The 22,354-nt window shown below is 39.3% G+C and overlaps 1 protein-coding gene across 1 annotated transcript in view; it reads left to right on the top strand.

Annotated features, from left to right (window-relative positions):
• Positions 1–21,084, top strand: part of PLCXD3 (phosphatidylinositol specific phospholipase C X domain containing 3) — a 236,041-nt gene extending 214,957 nt beyond the window's left edge. The window contains exon 3 of the mRNA XM_049862939.1: positions 20,835–21,084. Within this exon, the coding sequence (XP_049718896.1) occupies positions 20,835–20,988 (154 nt within the window). The 3' untranslated portion in view covers positions 20,989–21,084. The remainder of the gene's footprint in view (positions 1–20,834) is intronic.
• The last annotated feature ends 1,270 nt before the right edge of the window (positions 21,085–22,354 follow it).

Genomic DNA, 22,354 nt, shown 5'->3' with positions numbered 1-22,354 from the left:
CATACTTTGGACATGTTATCAGGAGAGATCAGTCCTGGAGAAAGACATCATGCTTGGTAAAGTAGTGGGTCAGTGAAAAAGAGGAAGAACCCTCAATAAGACGGATTGACACAGTGGCTGCAACAATGAGTTCAAGCATAGCAACAATTGTGAGGATGGTGCAAGACCAGGCAGTGTTTCATTCTGTTGTACATAAGGTCGCTATGGGTCAGAACTGACTCGATGGCACCTAATAACAAATTATGTGCTCGGCAATTAAAGCATTAACACCATAGAGCTAACATTTATTGAATTATTTTGATCTCTCAGGTATTCTGCTAAATTTTGCATGCATGTTATTTCACTTAACTTTCATAATCCATTAATTATATACTTTTATTATTCTCTTCCCCCATGCATCTGTCAGTTTGTTATACTGTGGGGGCTTGTGTGTTGCTGTGATGCTGGAAGCTATGCCACTGATATTCAAATACCAGCAGGGTCACCCATGGTGGACAGATTTCACCTGAGCTTCCAGACTAAGACAGACCAGGAAGAAGGATCAGTGGTCTACTTAGGAAAAAAATTAGTCAGTGAAAATCTTATAAATAGCAGAGGAACAATGTCTGATACAGTGCCTCAGGTTGGAAGGCACTCAAAATACAACTGTGGAAGAGCTGCCTCTTCAAAGTAGAGTTGAACTTAATGATGTGAATGGTATCAAGCTTTCAGGACCTTCGTTTGCTGATGTGGCACGACTCAAAATGAGAAGAAACAGCTGCAAACATCCATTAATAATCAGAACCTGGAATGTAAGAAGTATGAACCTAGGAAAATTGGAAGTTGTCAAAAATGAAATGGAACTCATAAAGATAGATATCTTAGGCATTAGTGAGCTGAAATGGACTGGTATTGGCCATTTTGAATCAGACAATCATATCGTCTACTATGCCGGCAATGACAACTTGAAGAGGAACAGCTTTGCGTTCAATGTCAAAAAGAACATTTCAAGATCTATCCTGAAGTACAATGCTGTCAGTGATAGGATAATATCCATACACCTAAGGAAAACCAGTTAATACGACTATTATTCAAATTTACCCACCAACCACTAAGGCCCAAGATGAAGAAATTGAAGATTTTTACCAATATCTGCAGTCTGAAATTGATGGAACATGCAATCAGTATGCATGTATAATTACTGGTGATTGGAATGCAAAAGCTGGAAACGAAGATGGATCAGTAGTTGGAAAATATGGTCTTGGTTATAGAAACAATGCCACAGATTACATAACTGAATTTTGCAAGGCCAATGGCTTCTTCATTGCAAATACCTTTTTTCACCAACATAGACCAAGACTATACACATGGACCTCACCAGATTGGAGTTAAATTCACACAGGAATTTAACTTGGAATTTAATTCACACAGGTATTAAACCGACTACATCTGTGGAAAGAGACAATGGAAAAGCTTAATATCATCAGTCAGAACAAGGCCAGGGGCCAACTGCGGATCAGACCATCAGTAATTCATACGCAAGTTCAAGTTTAAACTGAAAAAAATTAGAACAAGTCAATGAAAGCCAAAGTACGAACTTGAGTATATCCCATCTGAATTTAGAGACATCTCGAGAATAGATTTGACACGTTGAACACTAATAACCGAAGACCAGAAGAATTGTGGAATGACATCAGGGACATCATAGATGCAGAAATCAAGAGGTTATTGAAAAGACAAGAGAGAAAGAAAAGACCTAAATGGATGTCAGGAGAGACTCTGAAAATAGCTCTTGAATGTCGAGTAGCTAAAGCAAAAGGAAAAAATGATAAAGTAAAAGAGCTGAACAGAAGATTTTAAGGGCAGCTGGAGAAGACAAAGTAAAGAGTTATGATGACATGTGCAAAGACCTGGAGCTAGAATACCAAAAGGGAAGAACATGCTCAACATTTCTTAGTCTGAAAGAACTGAGGAAAACATTCAAGCTTTGAGTTGCAACATTGAAGGATTCTATGGGGAAAATATTAAATGATGCAGGAAGCATCAAAAGAAGATGGAAGGAGTACACAGAGTCACTACACCAAAAAGAATTGGTCGATGTTCAACCATATCAGGAGGTAACATATGATCAGGAACCAGTGGTACTGAAGGAAGAAGTCCAAGCTGCACTGAAGGCATTGGTGAAAAATAAGGCCCCAGGAATTGACAGGATACCAAATGAGATGTTTCAACAAATGGATGCAGCACTGGAAGTGCTCATTCATCTATGCCAAGAAATTTGGAAGACAGCTACCTGGCCAACCAACTGGAAGAGATCCATATTTATGCCTATTCCCAAGACAGGTGATCCAACAGAATGCAGAAATTATCAAACAATATCATTAATATCACATGCAAGTAAAATTTTGCTGAAGATCATTCAAAAGCGGCTGCAGCAGTATATCAACAAGAAAATGCAGATATTCAAGCTAGATTCAGAAGAGGATGTGAAACCAGGAACATCATTGCTGATGTCAGATGGACTCTGGCTGAAAGCAGAAAATACCAGAAAGATGCTTATCTGTGTTTTATTGACTACGCAAAGCCATTCAACTGTGTGGATCATAACAAATTATGGATAACATTACAAAGAATGGGAATTCCAGAACACTTATTGTGCTCATGAGGAATCTGTTCACGGATCAAGAGGCAGTCATTTGAACAGAAAGAACAAAGGGATACTGCACGGTTTAAAGTCAGGAAAGGTGTGCGCCAGCGTTGTATCTTTTCACCATAGCTATTCAGTCTGTATGCTGAGCAAATAATCCGAGAAGCTGGACTATATGAAGAACAGGGTATGAGGATTGGAGGAAGACTCGTTAACAACATGTGTTATGCAGATGACACAACCTTGCTTGCTGAAAATGAAGAGCACTTGAAGCACTTACTGATGAAGATCAGAGACCACAGCCTTCAGTATGGATTACACCTCAACAAAAAGAAAACAAAAACTCTCACAACTGGACCAATAAACAACATCATGATAAATGGAGAAAAGATTGAGGTTGTCAAGGATTTCATTTTACTTGGGTCCACAATCAACAACCCTAGAACCAGCAGTCAAGAAATCAAAACATGCATTGCATTGGGCAAATCTGCTGCAAAAGACCTCTTTAAAGTGTTGATAAGCAAAGACATCATCTTAAGGACTAAGGTGTGCCTGACCCAAGCCATGGTGTTTTCAGTCCTCATCTGCATGGGAAAGCTGTACAATGAATAAGGAAGACCGAAGAAGAATTGACACCTTTGAATTATGGTGTTGGAGAAGAATATTGAATATACCATGGTGTTGCCAAAAGAATGAACAAATCTGTCTTGGAAGAAGTGCAACCAGAAAGCTCCTTGGAAGCAAGGATGGCATGACTTTGTCTCATGTACTTTAGACACGTTTATCAGAAGGACTCAGTCCCTGGAGAAGGACATCATTCTTGGTAAAGTAGAGGGTCAGTGAAAAAGACAAAAACCCTCAACGATATGGATTGACACAGTGGCTGCAACAATGGGCTCAAGCATAGAAACAATTGTGGGAATGGCACAGACTGGGCAGTGTTTTGTTCTGTTGTGCATAGGGTGGCTATGAGTCGGAACTGACTCCACGGCACCTAGCAACAACAACAACAACATTATTCTTTGAGGGCAGTAGTGGTTCATTGGTAGAAGTCTCAACTTCCATCCTGGAGACCTGAGTTTGATTCCTGGCCAATGCACCTCATGTGTAGCTACTACTTATTTGTCAGTGGTAGCTTGCATGTTGCTATGATGCTGAACCGGTTTCAGGTGAGCTTCCAGACTAAAACAGACTAGGAAGAAAGACCTGTTGATCTACTTCCAAAAATCAGACAATGAAAACCCTACAGATCACAACAGTCCTATCTGCAACTTGTTCTGTGGTACATGGGATGGTCATGAATTATGGGCTGACTTGATACATGGGATGGTCATGAATTATGGGCTGACTTGATAGCAGCTAATAATAACAACAACAACATTATTCTCCTACACAAGTGAGGAAATTAAAGCTGGAAAGATTAACTTGCCTAAAATAACACAAGTATAAATGAGAGTGCCAAGATTTGAATTCAAAAGTTTGCTCCAAGGTCCTCAATCTTAACCTCTAACCACCTATAAATATTGTATTGTTTTACTCTTACAAAAACACTGTGAGGAAAGTAGCCATTATTATCCCAATTTTATAATGAGGAAAATGAGTCCCAGGGAGACTGAGTCATCTTCTCGGGGTCACCTGTTATTAGCAACTCAAATAGGACTCTCTCTGATTCCACAGCTCTTGCTCTTCCTACTTCCCCTTGTATTGATTGTAGGCAATCCATTAAAGCTCGATAAATACTCATTTCACTTGTGAGTCCATGGAGAGTAGTTTTTATTTAGCCTCATAAATCCTTGAGAATATATGTAATATTTTCACTGGAATTGTAATATGTGCTAATAAAGAGACCAAAATCTAGTTCGCGAGGCCAAAGGAGGCTTCATGGATGTCTCGTTTTCCAGTGATTCCGTGCAAGGGTATTCAGAGCAATTCCTATTTGTTGCCATTCAGATAAATCAGGAGTTAGTCCTATAGTAAAAGCAGGGATCATGTCTGATTCATCCCTGCATTTACTCCAAACTGCCACGTGGTAGGAACTCAACAAATCAATCAATAAATTTATAAATATCATGGAGACTGTAGTTCCCATAGTTTCACCATCAAGGACTTCTTTTACTATATTTCCTCACAGAGCCCTCTCCTCTTAATAAATGTATATGTTGTAACAATTTTTTTCCTCATTGTTTACATTAAAGGCATACAGAATTCAGTATTATGTCCAATAAGCAATACTCATTGTTATAGAGTTGATTCTGACTCATAGAGTGTCCCATAGGGTTTCCAAAGAGCGGCTGGTGGATTTGAACTGCTGACCTTTTGGGTAGCAGCCAAGCTCTTAACCAGTGCACAGTAGGTACCAAAAACCCATTTCATTGAGTTGATTCCAACTCGTGGTGACCCCGTGTATTATGGAGCAGAGTTGCTCCGTACGTTTTTTTCGGCTGTAATCTTTATGGAAGCAGGTAGCCTGGCTTTTCTTCCTTGTTGACCCTGGCTGGGTTCACATCACCAACCTTTCGATTAGTAGTCAAACAAACAGTTTGTACCACCTAGGAACCTACAAGCAATAGATGTCGTTGTTAGGTGGTATCAAGTTGGTTCTGACTCATAGCAACCCCATGTTCAACAGAACGAGACACCGCCTGTTCCTGCACCATCCTCACAATTGTTGCTATGTTTGAGCCCATAAGCAATAGATAGACAATTCTGAAACTGAATTGATAAGATTATCCTGCCAACAGTAAAGAAAAATGTCATTTTAGTTAACTTTCGTCACCACAGAGTGTAACTAAATGACCTCTGTTGTGGCTTTCACCATTACTATCTCTGGTATCCCTAAGTCCAGAAGATCCAAGCTAGGATCCATTGAATGCCAAGGGATAAACCTAGATAGTCCTTGAGATGCTTGTTCCAAGAAAGAACAGAAATGTAAAACCTTCCTTCAGGACAAGCTCAGCAGCACCTCTTTCCTTCCAGAGAGGAGAAAAGAAGGTCAAGTCAGGTACCAGCAGATAGAAACGGTATGCTCTGAATAAAGTAAACTGCTTCTGAGCTTTGAGTACCCACATTCCCCAAGCATTTGTGCAGAGTGAGGAACTCCTTAGTGCTGAGGAAGAGACTGCGAAGTGAGAACACTTGATCCCACACAGAAGTGTTCATTTTAGTGAGACTCTACTCTTGAACGAAAACCCATTGTCTGCTTCCTGGCAATCTAATTCCTATTAATAGACTGAAGGGTCCCTTAGTTTTGAATTTACAAAGCTTTCTCTCTCCCTTCATTCCTTTGGTAAATTAGCAGAAAGAATGGTCCCTGCACACCAGGTGGCCCCACTGCAGGGCTGACTGTGCTCACATTCTGTCTCCTAGCAGGGTTCCTGACTCATTTCCAAACACTGGTTTGGAGCTAACGACAAGCCTGAGGACATGGGACATTTTATGAACTCTTAACATCATTTTTCTTGTAGTTTATTTTAATTGAAAATGGATTTTTTAAGAGTTTTCTTCCTAGCCACAGCAAAAAGGGCTACTGTTGCTTTCATCAAAGGAAACGGATGGTGTCACTTGCTTTGATTTGACTGCATTGCTTTTTATCAAACGACAAAAAGCTCAAGTAAACTAACAACCTGCCAACATGGGGATGAGGTGAAATATCTCTCACTGTACTTCTGAGAACATGGAATTCTGTCTTTAGGGTGAGGATGAGGCTTGGTCAGTCCCTGTGCCCTGATATTCTTAGCGTGACAGAAGCTCTTGTGTCATCCTGCAGCTTCCAGAGGATGTCTAAACACATGGCCGGTGTTGTTGGTTAAGAACAACCCTGGACCTTTTTGTTGTTAGATGTCATCGAGACGGTCCTGACTTATAGTGACCCTGTCTGGGTACAACAGAATGTAACACTGCCCGGTCCTGTGCCATCCTCACAATTGTTGTTATGCTTAAGCCCATTGTTGCAGACACTGTGTCAATCCATCTCATTGAGGGTCTTCCTCTTTTTCGCTGACCCCTCTACTTTACCAAGCATGATGTCCTTCTTTAGGGACTGATCCCTCCTGACAACATGTCCAAAGTATACGGGACATAGTTTCACCATCCTTGCTTCTAAGGAGCATTCTAGCTATACTTCTTCTAAGACAGATTTGTTTTTCTTTCAGTTTTTCTTTAGTTTCAAATTGAACTTACATATGAGCAATTGATGGTCTGTTCCACAGTCAGCCCCTAGGCATTAGTGAGCTGAAAGGGACTAGTATTGGCCATTTTGAATTGGACGGTTATATGGTCTACTATGCCAAGAATGACAACTTGAAGAGGAATGACATTGCATTCATCACCAAAAAGAACATTTCAAGATCTGTCCTGAAATACGGCGCTGTCAGTGATAGGATAATATGCATACGCCTACAAGGAAAACCAATTAATACGAGTATTATTCCAATTTACGCGCCAATCACTAAGGCCAAAAATAAAGAAATTGAAGATTTCACTAACTTCTACAATCTGAAATTGATAGAACATGCCATCAGGAAGAGACGATGGAAAAGCTCAAACCCTGGACCTTACATAGTACTTTAGCAGATAATAGCGTGTGTGAATGTGTGTGTGCACACGTGTGTGATCCTCATAGTAACTCCCAAAGTACTATTATTCCTAATTTTATCATTAGGGAACACTGAGACTACTCAGATAGTTTCTGTACTTTAAGCAAGGTTATAAATAAAAAACATCACTAGAGTCAGGACCAGAACTCAAATCTCTCTCCTAATATCAATCCAGTTGATGTGATAATTTTATTTTATAACTCCATCTTTCCCCTACTGGAAACCCTGGTGATGTAGTGGTTAAGAGGTAAGGCTGCTAACTAAAAGGTTGGCAGTTCAAATTCACCAGGAACTCCTTAGAAACTCTATGGGGCATCTCTACTCTGTCCTCCAGTGTTGCTATGAGTCAGAATCAAATCGAAGGCAATGGGTTTTGGTTTTTTCTTCCCCTACTAGACTGTATTTACCAGGAGAGCAAGGACTATATCTGCTTCTGACCTTCATAGTGTCCTCAGCACACAGAATAATATTTAGCACACATCAAAAAAAAAACCCAGTGGCTGTTGAGTCAATTACCACTTACAGCAACCCCATGTGTGACAGGGTAGAACTGTACTCCAGAGGGTTTTCAATGGCTGATTTTTCAGAAGCTGATCACCAAGCCTTTCTTCTGAGGTGCCTCTGGGTGGATCTGAACAGCCTTTCTTTCAGTTAGTAACTGAGTTCTTAACCTAGGGACTTTAGCACATAGGAGGTGCTTTATAAATATGTGTTGAATGAACGTCTTTATCAAACCACAAATGGTGTTTGGTTTTGATTGGAACAGAGACTCTGGAAAGCCAAGGAGAGAGGGCTTTCTTCCTTTTGAAAACACAGGGAGAAAAATTCAAATAAACTGTACATTTAGTTGTGCCTTTAATTAATTTATATTTTGCACCTATATAGACACAGTAATTTACTTGTGGAAATATATAGCACGGGATGTAGGAATACGCAGGGCAACTTTCATCTCATATCCAGGAGAGCCTAAGACATCTAATATGTACCGAATTGTGTGTTAGGGCATTGTTTCACAGATAATTCATGTGGCTCAATTCTTCCTATGACTGAAATTTTGGGAGAAAAAAGATGTTAAAAATATGAACTGTTTTCATCAGACGTTCATCAGATATGATGCTTCCTGAAGAGAAACAGGTTTGGCATAAAATAATAAGTCTTGTGTTTATGGAAGTTATGTGATACACCCATCTACCTGAGGTTATTTTAAAACCCCTGACATTGCTCAGGAAACTCTGGTGGCATAGTGGCTAAGAGCTACAGTTGCTAACTAAAAGGTTGGCAGTTTGAATCCACCAGGCTCTCCTTGGAAACCCTACAGGACAGTTCTACTCTTTCCTTTAGGGTTGCTATGAGTTGGAATCAACTCATTGGCAATGGGTTCTTTGAACATTGTTCAAACCTGTGGATGAAAAGGCCCTGCCTATTATCCCTATATGTGTCGGTACCTGAAATGCCAATCTTTTGATCAAGAGTTTCTTTTTGTTTTATTTACATTTTCAAGTGAAATTTCTAAGCTTTCAGAAATGGCCAGATTGACTGGAAACTGTGTTTTAAAATGCTAGGCTTAATTTTAATAAGCTGGTCTTGGGTGAATTACTTGCTCAGGGGAAGAAAGGCTTATGATCATTATTCTAAACTCTGCAGATTAACCAAGCTTCCATTTCCCAGGACAGGCTGGGTATGGGACAGGCGGTAAAGAGGCACTTACATTTTCCTAATAGTCTTTATCCCCAAGTGCATCACAGAGTTCTGTAAAAATGAACACATTGATGTTGGAAACTTTATTCCATTCCATAAAAGAAACACTTCATTGAAGATTAAATGCATTCAAATACAATTCACTGAAAGACAGAACTCTTTTGTTATCTATAATTGTTCATAATTGCAAAATACAAGTTTAGAGAAGTTAAGATGTAACACATATAAAATACATTTGGTGTTAGGTATTACATATACATTTATGTATATACACTTGAATATGAATTTGACATAGATTCATAATAAATTTAATTCTAATTAACTAAATAAAAATTATTATCAACTATAACTATATATGTATATACTACTATAACTAGTTGATAGTAAATAGGTAGATTAAAGAAACCTGATCAGTTAAATAAATGTTATTGTTACAAAGACGCTGATGATTACTGGTATCATTAGCATTGACGCTAAATCCCATGGCACTTTATGTAAAATTCAGCGAACGTCATTTTGCAAATTTTCAGGTTGACCTGTTGATTTGCAGGTGTGCCCTGCCAACTGCAGAAAAGTTTGGTTAATTTAGAGCTTAAAATCCTTCAGGTTAATTTAAAAAATACTTTTATTCAACTGAGTAGTGGCGAGTTCACAAACTAAAATCTGTGGCAATAGCCATAGTGAGAAAGGCTGAGTTAGCGTTTTCATGAATTATGTTATTGCATCTACTTCCGTACTTGGACCTATGAAACATATTTTATTTCTGAAAATAAAACTCATTTATTTATTCAATGGATATTTATTGAGTGCTTGCTATATCTTGGTGCTCCTTGGAAACTCTATGGGGCAGTTCTACTCTGTCCTATAGGGTCACTATGAGTTGGAATAGACTTGATGGCACTGGGGTTTGGTTTTATTTTACTATATCTTAGGCACTGTGCTCACTACTGAGAATACAACATGAGAAAACAAAGTGTAGTTGTCCTCAAAGAGCTTGCAGTCTAGCTGGAGAGACAGGCATTAATCAAACTCGTAAGTATAATTAAAATTCAGATTAGTGTTTTGAAGAAGTGACTTTAAACCATCACCTGAAAGATGAATGAGCTGACCAGGTAAAGGGGCAGGAGGGCAAGGCATTCTTGCGAAGTATTGGCAAAGTTTCCTGAGGAAACATAGGTTGTTCAAGATGAGCTAGACAGATGGTGTGACTAGAATTCAGGAAGAGGAAGAGTGACAGGCGATGAAATTCAAGAGCAGCTAGTGGCCAATGTTCAGGGTCCTATAGGCCAGCCAAGGATCTTTATCTTCAAAGCACAAGGAAGTAATTGAAGCTCAGACCCTGCAGGGTGTCAAGGAGGCCAAAACACCCTTCTGCTCCTGTCCATCTCCAGTCAGGACCCCAACTGGCCCCCACACTTCCATGGCCCCTACTAGCTGGTCACCTTGTCTTTCCTAATCACATCATCTCTTTCATGCCCATATGCTTTTTTTTTTTTGCATGTGCTGTTCTCTCTTCTTGGAATACCTTACCTCTCCTTCTTTATCTAAAGAGCACCCACCAAAACCAAGCTCAGATGACCCCTATTTTGTGAAATATTCCTTAAATCCCTCCTTAGTTTCTCCAAAGTAAAATTACTTCATCTTCCGTGTTCCCATCTTATCCTATACCCTCCTCTTGTTGTGACTGATTCACCTCTATTTTGCTCATTTGACTTTGAGACTTCCCAGACCAGGATTCCTAGCTCACCATTTGAGTTGAACAAATATGTTGCTTTCCTTTTAGGTTTCAGAGATTATGGTAGGTACAAGGGACATTTTTACATCTATAATATGGCTTCTGATTTTTCAAAAGCATGCAGGCACTGATAGGAACAGGCATAAAAAAAAAAAAACAGGCATGGAAATGGATAAAGGGCAGTTATGTATTAAGGGCAGTCCTAGAGTTATGTTTAAGATTTACAAAGCATAAAGAAAAGGGTTCTTCACCTAGATTTGGGTGGGAGGGATTGAGATGATGGCTAGGCCAAATCTTGAAGAATAAGCAGAATTTAGTGAAGCCAAGAAAGATATGGGAGGGTAGAATGGATTTTTATGTAACAAAAAAAGCCTGCAAAATGCACAGAGGTATGAAACCAAAAGGTGTGTCTGGGAGAAAATACAAGCATTTCAGCATTATTGGAGAACAAATAGCAGGTAAAGAGTAGCAGTGAATGAGGCTGAAGAGATGTGAATAGAGTGGGGAAGGCATGAAGAGACTTCGACAAGATAAATACTGTATACTAAAATATATAGTATTTACTTACTATGCTAGTAAGTAAATAGAATACTATAGTATTTACTAATATATAGTATTTATATTATGTAAACATATAATAAAACAGGTTTTTTGTTTTCAATATAGTATTTAGTACCACTGTTGTTGTTGTTAGTTGCCATCAAGTTGATGATTCTAACTCATGGTGGCCCATGCCTACTGAGTAGAACTGCTCCATAGGATTTTCAAGGCTGTGACCTTTCAGAAGTAGATGGCCAGCCCTTTCTTTCAGGGCATTCTGAGTGGATTCAAACAGTCAACCTTTCAGCTAGTAGTCAAGCACTTAGTCATTTGCACTACTCAGGGGCCTTTGGTAATACTAAATACTGTACACTAAATTGCTGGAACTTTATCCCTTAGGTGAGAGAAGGCTTTGCCGTGGTTCATGTGGAGGAATGATGCTCTCAGATGCATTTGAGAGAAAGTGTTCTGACTGTAGTGTGGATAAAGCCCAAACACAACTATGGTAAAATCTCTCCAAGAGAGATATGAAGAAGTTCTGAATGAGGGAATTACTTTAGGGAGATACCAACTAGCACACTCTCTTCTATAGAGCAGGCATACAATACATGTTTGTTGAATGAATGAATGATTACAAAAGCTAAAATTCAACCAGTTTGTCTTATACCATGAAATTTTTTAAGTTGAGCCCAAATTTTATTACCACTAGAGCAGGTTTTTCAATTCACTGTAGTTATCTGCCAAGTATTAAATAAAATCAGGGGATTGTAGTTAAAATCATGAATTCTCCACAACTACATTGCCCCTAAAGAGGCAAAAATTGCTTTTTGGGAATGGGGAGAGAATGAAAACAATTATTATTTTTAAGTAAAAAAGATACACAAATCAGACATAGACAATTACAGTCTATGTGTAGTATTTGGAAACCCTGGTGGCGTAGTGGTTAAGTGCTATGGTACTAACCAAAAAGTTGGCAATTCAAACCCACCTGGCCCTCCTTAGAAACTGTGGGGCAGTTCTGTTCTGTCCTATAGGGCTGCTATGAGTCAGAATCAACTCAATGGCAATGGGTTTTTTGTTTTGTTTTGTTTTTTTGTAGTATTACAATTTCATCAAGGAGGAGGCAGGTTAGGGAAAGAAGTGTCTAAAAAGGCTCCTTAGGGGAGCAATAATACAAAAGGTTAAGAAATCCTACTGTAAATAATTACTGCACTTCCAGTAACATTTGCTAGTCTTAATCCAATAGATTGAGTGCTTCTGTTTAACATAATTCTACTTAAAACTCTGAGCATTTGAGATTTGAGTTTATTGCTTGTTTTGCCTTTGGTATCATATTGACTTTAGGAAGTATGTCTGAGCAGAAAAGAAGAGCTATTCCCTTGGCTCCAAAAAATGGTATTTTAAATGTAAAACTCCTATTTCATCTGAGGACCACAACCTATTCTAAAAGGATGTTTCATGAATCCTCAGAGCAATCCCTTTTACAGAGAAACAGAAGAGGACTCTTGTGCTTTTCTTCCAGCCTCTTTCCATTGGATTAACAATTAGTTTGTCTGAATCCAGACCCAGGAATTTTAATCTTAGAGTAGTAGTGACATAAATGGTTAAGCACTCAGTTACTAACTGAAAGGCTGGAGGTTTGAATCCACCCAGAATTTCATCAGAAGAAACACCTGGCCATCTACTTCTGAGAGATCACAACCATTGAAAACCCTTCGCAGTAGACTGACTGAAACACATGGGGTCACCACGAGTTGGAATCGACGCCATGGTCACTGGTTTGATTTTGGTTTAGAGGGCATTTTAGGGGCTGTTTTTGTGACAGTTATGGCTTTAAGATGGGAATTTGGTTGCCTTGGAACCTCCCACAATGTAGTACTCCCAGAATCTGGTGAACTAGCTACTCAAGGTCAATACAGAATCCCACACTGGCCTCAGCATCGCTCTGACCCACGCCACTCCACCCCTCACCTCTCAAAGTGAATGTATCTGTTGAATAACAAGTCTTCCCAAGAAGTGCACTGGTTGTTCTGCCCTTTCCAAAGAGTGTTTTCCTTTTCTAAAATGAAGAAGTACTGTTGCATCACAGCAGAGCTATTTCATCTGCTCTAGCAAGTCCAGAAGAGAAAGTAATGAGATTCAGACCCGAGTCACTGCGCACATATTGCCACAGCACCTGTCTTTCTAATGAACTTGAATATACTTGTATTGTCCTCCAGGGACATTTTAAGATAGAATTCTCTTCTGAAACAGTTTCTGTGAGGACCAAATTTCCTCATCTGGGCCTTTTTTATCCATGTCATGCTCTTTTAGAAGCGACTGGATCCTCCTCTGTTTGTGTCTTAATACGAAAATGTACATGCAGAAAAATAAGAACCAGGGATTTTTAAAGTAATCCCAGAGGATGAGTGTAGACCAAGTTAGCTGACCCAAATTGCTGGACATGATACACTTGTTTAAATTAGGTATATTTTCTGAGATCTGGAGAAATGCACATGTGTGGCACTCCATGTTTCAACTTCCCTCAACCCTTCTAAGTTTCCAAAAGGATGCGTGGCTTCCTACTTTCCTTGATTTTCATGACACAATGTCTCCTGATTTTCCTCCTACTTCTATGCTTATTCCTCTTCCTGCCCATCCCTTAAATGCTGCTGATCTACAAAGTTTCTCTTCTCTTCCCTCTCAACAAATCGTGTCCAGGTGATCTTATCTACTCTTATAGCGACCTTATGTACAACAGAACTAAACATTGCCCAGTCCTGTGCCATCCTCACAATTGTTATGTTTGAGCCCTTTGTTGCAGCCACTGTGTCAGTCCATCCCAATGAGGGCCTTACCCTTTTTCAATGATCCTTTACTTTACCAAGCATGGTGTCTTTCTCCAGGGACTTGTCCCTCCTTATAACATGTCCTAAGTACATGAGAAGAAGCCTCACCATCCTCACTTCCAAGGAGAACTCTGGATATATTTCTTCCAAGAATGATTTCTTCAATCTTCTGGCAGTCCACGGTAATACTCTTTGCCAACACCATAATTTAAAAAGGCATCAATTATTCTTCGGTCTTCCTTATTCACTGTCCAGCTTTTGCATGTGCATGAGGCGATTGAAAGTATCATGGCTTCTCTCAAAATGACATCTTTGCTTTTTAACACTTTAAAGATGTCTTTTGCAGCAGATTTGCCCAGTGCAATATGTCATTTGATTTTCTGACTGCTGCTTCCATGGACGTGGATTGTGGATCCAAGTAAAAATGAAATCCTTGACAACATCAGTCTTGCTCTGTTTATCGTGATTTTGCTTATTGGTCCAGTTGTGAGGATTTTTGTTTTCTTTATATTGAGGTGTACCCCATATGGAAGGCTGTAGTCTTTGATCTTCATCATTAAGTGCTTCAAGTCCTCTTCAGTTTTAGCAGACAGGGTTGTGTCATCTGCTCATCACAGGTTGTTAATGAGTCTTCCACCGGCCCTACTGCCATAGTCTTCTTCATGGTCCAGCTTCTGGGATTACTTGCTCAGCATACAGATTGAATGTTGTTGTTGTTAAGTGCCATGGAGTCGGTTCCAACTCATAGAGACCCTATGTACAACAGAATGAAACTCTGCCCGGTCCTGCGCCATCCTCACAATCGTTGCTATGCTTAAGTCCATTGTTGCAGCCACTGTGTCCATCCATCTCACTGAAGATCTTCCTCTTTTTTGCTGATCCTCTACTTTACCAAACATGATGTCCTTCTCCAGGGACGGATCCCTCCTGACAACATGTTCAAAGTATGTGAGACATAGTCTTTCCATCCTTGCTTCTAAGGAGCATTCTGGTTGTACTTCTCCCAAAACATGTTTGTTCGTTCTTTTGGCAGTCCATGGTATATTCAATATTCTTCTTCAACACCACAAATACAAAACATCAATTCTTCAGTCTTCCTTATTCATTGTCCAACTTTCACATGCATACCAGGTGATTGAAAACACCATGGCTTGGGTTGTGCTCACCTTAGTCTTCAAGGTGACGTCTTTGCTTTTCAACACTTTAAAGCGGTCTTTTGCAGCAAATTTGCCCAATGCAATGTGTCTTTTGATTTCTTGACTTCTGCTTCCATGGGTGTTGATTGCGTTTCCAAGTAAAATCAAATCCTTGACAACTTCAATCTTTTCTCCATTTGTCATGATGTTGCTTATAGGTCCAGTTGTAAGAATTTTTGTTTCCTTTATGTTGAGGTATAATCCATATTGAAGGCTGTGGTCTTTGATCTTCATTAGTAAGTGCTTCACGTTTTCTTCACTTTCAGCAAGCAAGGTTGTGTCATCTGCATAATGCAGGTTGTTAATGATTCTTCCTCCAATCCTGATGCCCTGTTCTTCTTCATATCGTCCAGCTTCTCAGATTATTTGCTCAGCATACACATTGAATAGGTATGGTGAAAGGATACAGCCCTGAGGCACACCTTTCCTGACTTTAAACCATACAGTATCTCCTGGTTCTGTTCAAACCACTGCCTCTTGATCTATGTACAGGCTCCTTATGAGCACAATTAAGTGTTCTGGAATTCCCATTCTTTACAATGTTATCCATAATTTGTTATGATCCACACAGTGGAATGCATTTGCATAGTCAAAAAAACACAGGTAAACATCTTTCTGGTATTCCCTGCATTCAGCCAGGATCCATATGACATCAGCAATTTCTGGCAGTTTTCTGTGGATACACTGCTGCAGCCACTTTTGAATGATCTTCAGCAAAATTTTACTTGAGTGTGGTATTAATGGTATTGTTGGATAATTTATGCATTTGGTGGGCTCACCATTCTTGGGAATAGGCATAAATATGGATCTTTGCGAGTCAGTTGGCCAGGTAGCTGTCTCCCAAATCTCTTGGTGTAGATGAGTGAGTACTTCAATGCTGCATCTGTTTGTTGAAACATCTCAATAGGCGTTCCATCGATTTCTGGATCCTTGTTTTTCACCAATGCCTACAGTGCAGCTTGGACTCCTTCCTTCAGTACCATTGGTTTCTGCTCCTATGATACCTCCTGAAATTGTTGAACATTGACTAATTCTTTTTGTTATACTGACTCTGTGTGTTCCTTCCATCTTCTTTTGATGCTCCCTGAGTCATTTAGCATTTTTCCTATTGAATCCTTCACTATTGCAACTCGAGGCTTGAATTTTTTCCTGAGTTCTTTCAGCTTGAGAAATGCTGAGTGTGTTCTTCCCTTTTGGTTTTCCATCTCCAGATCTTTGCACATGTCCTTATAACACTTTGTCTTCTCAAGCCACCCTTTGAAATCTGTTCAGCTCTTTTACTTCATCATTTCTTCCTTTTGTTTTAGCTATTTGAAGTTCAAGATCAAGTTCCAGAGTCTCTTCTGATATCCATTTTGGTTTTTCTTTCTTTCCTGTCTTTTTAATGACCTCTTGCTTTCTTCATGTGTGATGTCCTTGATGTCATTCCACAACTAGTGTGGTCTTTAGTCATTAGTATTCAACACGTCAAATCTGTTCTTGAGATGGTCTCTAAATTCAGGTGGGATATACTCAAGGTTGTGTTTTGGCTCTTGTCGACTTGTTCTAATTTTCTTTAGTTTCAACTTGAACTTGCAAATGAGCAATTGATGGTCTGTCCTGCAGACCATATGGACTGAATAAGTAAGTATTGTGAAAGCATGCAACCCTGACGCACACCTTTCTTGATTTTAAATCACGCAGTATCCCCTTGCTCTGTTTGAAGGACTACCTCGTAGTCTATGTACAGGCTTTGCATGAGCACAATTCAGTGTTCTGGAATTTCCACTCTTCGCAATGTTCTCTATAATTTGTTATGATCCACACAGTCGATTACTTTTGTATAGTCAATAAAACACAGGTAAACATCTTTCTGGTATTCTCTGCTTTCAGCCAAGATCCATCTGGCATTAGAAATAATATTCCTCATTCCAGGTGCTCTTCAAATCTGGCTCAAATTTCTGGAGGTTCCCTGCAAATGCACTGCTGCAACCATTTTTGAATGATCTCCAGCAAAGTGTTACCTGAGTGTGATATTAATGATATTGTTTGATAACTTTCTAATTCTGTTGGATCACCTTTCTTTGGAATGGCACAAATATGGATCTCTTCCAATTGGTTGTCCAGGTAGCTATCTTCTAAATTTCTTGGCATAGATGAATGAGAACCTGAAGTGGTGCATCTGTTTCTTTGAAACGACTCAATTCGTACTCCATCAATTCCTGGAGCCTTGTTTTTCACCAATGCTTTCAGTGCAGTTTGGCCCTCTTCCTTCAGTACCATCAGTTCTTGGACATATGCTACTTCCTGAAATAGTTGTACATCGACCAATTCTTTTTGGTATAGTGACTCTGTGTATTCTTCCATCTTCTTTTGACACTTCCTGCATCATTCAATATTTTGCCAATAACCAAAAAAACCCATTCCCATTGAGCCGATTCCAACTCACAGAGACCATACAGGGCAGAGTACAACTGCCCCATAGGGTTTCCAAGGAGTGCCTGGTGGATTCAAACTGCTGACTTTCTGGTGAGCAGCCTTAGCACTTAACCACTACACCACCAGGGTTTCCATTTTGCCTATAGAACCCTTCAAAATTGCAGCTGAAGCCTTGAATTTTTTCTTCAGTTCTTTCAGCTTGAGAAATGCCAAGCACGTTCTTCCCTTTTGGTTTTCTAACTCCGGATCTTTGCAAATGTCATTATAATGCTTTACTTTGTCTTCTCAAGCCTCCCTTAGAAATATTCTGTTTAGCTCTTTTATTTCAACATTTCTTCCTTTTACTTTAGCTACTCAACATTCAAGAGCAATTTTCAGAGTCTCTTCTGACATCCATTTTGGTTTTTCTTTCTTTCCTGTCTTTTTAATGACCTCTTGCTTTCTTCATGTATGATGTCCTTGATGTCTTTCCACAACTTGTCTGGTGTTCAGTCATTAGTGCTCAATGTGTCAAAACCACTCTTGAGATAGTCTCTAAATTCAGGTGGAATATATTCAAGGTCAAAAATTGGCTCTCGTGGACTTGTTCTAATTTTCTTCACCTTCAATTTGAACTTGCATATGAGCAATTGATGGTCTGTTCCACAGTCAGCCCCTGGCCTTGTTCTGACTGATGATATTGAGGTTTTTAATCATCTCTTTCCACGGGTGTAGTAAATGTGATTCCTGTGTTTTCCATCTGGTGATACAACGTGTATAGTCACCATTTATTTTGTTGAAAAAGGTATTTACAATGAAGAAATCGCTGGTCTTCCAAAATTTTATCATGCAATCCCCAGCATCATTTCTGTCACTGAGGCCATATTTTTCAACTATCAATCCTTCTTCATTTTCAACTTTCACATTCCAATCACCAGTAATTATCAGTGCACCTTTATTGCATGTTTGATCAATTTCAGACTGCAGAAGGTGGTAAAAATCTTCAACTTTCTTATCTTTGGCATTAGTGGTTCTTGTGTAAATTCGAATAGTCATAGTAACTGGTCTTCCTTGTAGGTGTATGGATATTATCCTAACACTGACAGCACTGTACTTCAAGATAGATCTTGAAATGTTCTTTTTGATGATGGACACAAGGCCATTCTTCTTCAATTTGTCATTCCTGGCATAGTAGACCATATGATTTGCTGACTCAAATGGCCAATACTAGTCCATTTCTGTTCACTAATGCCCAGGATATCGATGTTTATGAGTTCCATTTCATTTTCAACAGTTTCCAGTTTTCCTAGATTCTTACTTTGTACATTCCACTTTCTGATTATTAATGGATGTTTGCAGCTGTTTCTTCTCATTTCAAGTCATGCTACATCAGCAAGTGAAGGTCTCAAAAGCTTGACTCCATCCTGGTCATTAAGGTCAATTCTACTTTGAGGAGACAGGTCTTCCCCTGTTGTATTTTCAGTGCCTTCCAACCTGAGGGGCTCGTCTTCCATCACTATATATCAAACAATATTCTGCTATTATTCATAAGGTTTTTACTGGCCAGTTTTTTCAGCAGTAGACTGCTAAATCCTTCTTCCTAGCCTTAGTCTGGAAGCTTAGCTGAAATCTGTCCATCAAGGACGACCTTGATGGTATTTGAAATACTGGTGGCAAAACTTCCAGTATCACAGCCACTCGCCAGCCACCACATTATGACTGACAGATGTGTGGAAGAACCCCACTAGATGGCATCATTTTTTCTCAGTTTCTTTCAACAGTGTACACTGTGGTCACTGCAATTCCAGCTACCACAATTTCTGGCCTAGACTACTTCAACAGCCCCTAATCGTTACTCCTGCCCCTAGTCTTGCTATCTGCTATTCATTTGTCTACATCGAAGGCGAACTAATTTCTCTAAATTGTGAATCTAATCATAGCATTCCCCAGGTTAACAGCTTTCATTTGTTCTCCATTTTTCTAATCCCTCTGTCATCTGGTTTGTTTCTACCTCTCCAATGTCTTTAAGGCTTCCTTAGATTTTTATTATATAACCTCTGATATTCTTAAACTCATCATTCTCTCTTTTATTCTCTGTCTCTCTTTTGTCCCTTTCTTTCCTTCTTCTCTCTTCCTTTCCCACTCCTTCCATCTCATCCACTTGTGGTTCTCTCACTCTTTTTTTTTTTTTTTTGCTCATGCACTGTCATCCTTTTGACTTCAGCTTACTTATTGCTTTCTCATGAAAATCTCCCCTTCCTACCCCTCTCCAGTAATGGTAGATTTTACTCCAATTGCTGTCATAGGAAACTGCACAACCTTATTGACAACGCCTGTATCTCTCTGCATCACCCCTTTACTCCTGCTTCAAAGTAAGCACCGTGTCTCTGTCAATGAATAAAGACATGATCTTCCCTCTGCCTCAAATTTCATTACATCATCCTTTAGCCCTCTTATCATCTTTACTTAGCTAACTCCTAATCCTTCGACACTCAGTTTAAGGAAAGACTTTTCTGAAAATTTTCTCTGCCTTCTCAGGCTAGGCTAGGTGACTCTCCTTTATACTCTCATAGTAATGAGTCATCTTTTATAATGTAAGTCAGAACACACCATTCCTTGGTTCCAGATCTTCCAAAGGCTCCCCAGTTCACTCAGAGATCCTTAAACTTATCTCAAAGTCATTATAATGGCCTACAGATGGCCGTCCTGCCTTTCCTCCTTATCCCTCTGACCTCACCTTTCATTACGCTCCCCTTCCTTTTTTCAAGCATAAGCATGCTATCCCCTTAGGGCTATGGCACTAGCTGGAATGCATTTCCCCAGATATCCACATAATTAACTCCTTTATCTCCTTTGCTCAAATGCCTCAGTGAAGCCTACCAAACCACCCTATTTTAATTGGCGGTCAGCACCACTCATCACCACCTGTACACTCATAATCCACCTTTCTATGCTCCATTTTTATAGCACTTTTCCCTCCTATCAAGCTATATAATTTATTTATGATTGTTATTTATAGTCTGTGTCTCTTTATTAGAAAGTAAAGTCCATAAGGCAGATTATTTTTTGTCTATCTGGTTAAGTGAAGTTTTCCAAGTGCCCCTAATGGTGACTGATGCATAGTAGGTGCTTAGTAAATGTATCTATAATGGGGACATTGTACAGCTTGAAAAATGATACCTTTTCCTCTGTGACTTCTCTTTTTCTTTCCCTTCTCAGAGCTCTTCCCGCCATGATGCAGTGGGTCCGCACGCAGAAGCCAGGAGAGAGTGGCATCAATATTGTCACTGCCGATTTTGTAGAACTTGGTGATTTTATCAGCACTGTCATAAAGCTCAACTATGTCTTCGATGAAGGAGAAGCCAACACTTGATAGTACCATTAGGAGTGTTCATGAATAAGATAGAGAAGACTCGTTGTATTAGACATATTATCTATAAACATGCTGATCTTCCTATTCCACTGAGTCTCTGAGGAATTTGGGGCTGGTAGTGGGTGGGAAAAGGGGGAAATCATTTTTTTCCCCCAGTGGCTATAATCATAACCTGCATTATTATAAATATTTGATTTTCCATTTGGTGAACAAAATCTACTTCTTGTGTTAGGGATTAAAAAAGATCAGTGAATTTTGTTTTTCAAAATTAGTCTTTGTGTAATGTATAACTCACGAGTGTTTACTTGATTGTATTTTCTAGTTTCAGTGTAGGGCTCCTATGCTGTCTATATTCTCTAAGTGCACCTTTCCACTCCCTCTTTTGCTCGCTCTTTTTAATCACACGTTGTATGGGACTCAAAACAATAGAATGCCTGCCATAAAGTGTACTATGTTGTTGTACTTAAGTTCATTTGCTTTGTGGGACTTAGTATAATCTGCAGTCATCTGTAATTGGGCAATCATAGCCTCACTTTTGGTCATAGGAAATATGCATTGAATTAGTTTCCCTGCATCGGTAATATTGGAGGCCATAATCGTTGATTTTTGTGTTACATGAAAAGAATAGTGTTTCACAGAATTTCTATTTAAGGCAGCTATAAATACTGGGTAAAAACTATTTTGGATGAACTATTAGTGCCAACTCCATAGTGAAGGAAAAACAAATGGTGGCAGAAGGGAGATGGGCACCCATTTCAATTCAGGAATCTCTTAAACAATGTCGCCCTGCAAATGCAAAATGCATTTGAGAAATCATGGCAAGTGAGTTAAAATCAGAAAGCTTGGAAGGGAACTCTTGCAAAAGCTGTCCTAATAATTGTCTTGATTAAAAACAAGAAAGAAAAGAGAAAGCAGCAACAAAAGATAAAATGAAAGAATGTGCAATCTCTCCTACCAAATTGGGATTTCCAAATACGTAATTTTCAAAATCATCAAATTTTGAGGAACATTTTCCAAGAAGCTTCAAGTTTTTGACTTGAAGGGAGAAAGGGGAAAGGGCGGAAAAAAAGAAATTAGAGCAATGTTTTTGCAAATACATGTATGAAATTTCGAGGATCCATGGCGCATTTCTAGGGGCTTCTAGAAATACATGTGATCTGGCTGGCCTTGTTGACAATTGGCAATTACTCATTACTTCTGGGTTCCCTCCCACCTTAGGAGAGGGAGTGATTAATGCAGAGGCAAAAGTTTGGCAGAAAGTTTCTGTGGTCCAACATTTGATAGTCCAGGTGTACAGGGGAAAACATTGATAAAGCAATTTCGAGCATGGCTTCCTCCTTGGTGTCTTTGTGAATTTGACAACTCT

This window comes from Elephas maximus, chromosome 2 (assembly GCF_024166365.1).
Source record: "Elephas maximus indicus isolate mEleMax1 chromosome 2, mEleMax1 primary haplotype, whole genome shotgun sequence".
NCBI lineage: Eukaryota > Metazoa > Chordata > Mammalia > Proboscidea > Elephantidae > Elephas > Elephas maximus.
The sequence above is the reverse complement of the archived record's forward strand: the minus strand, read 5'-3'. Positions and strand labels throughout refer to the sequence as shown.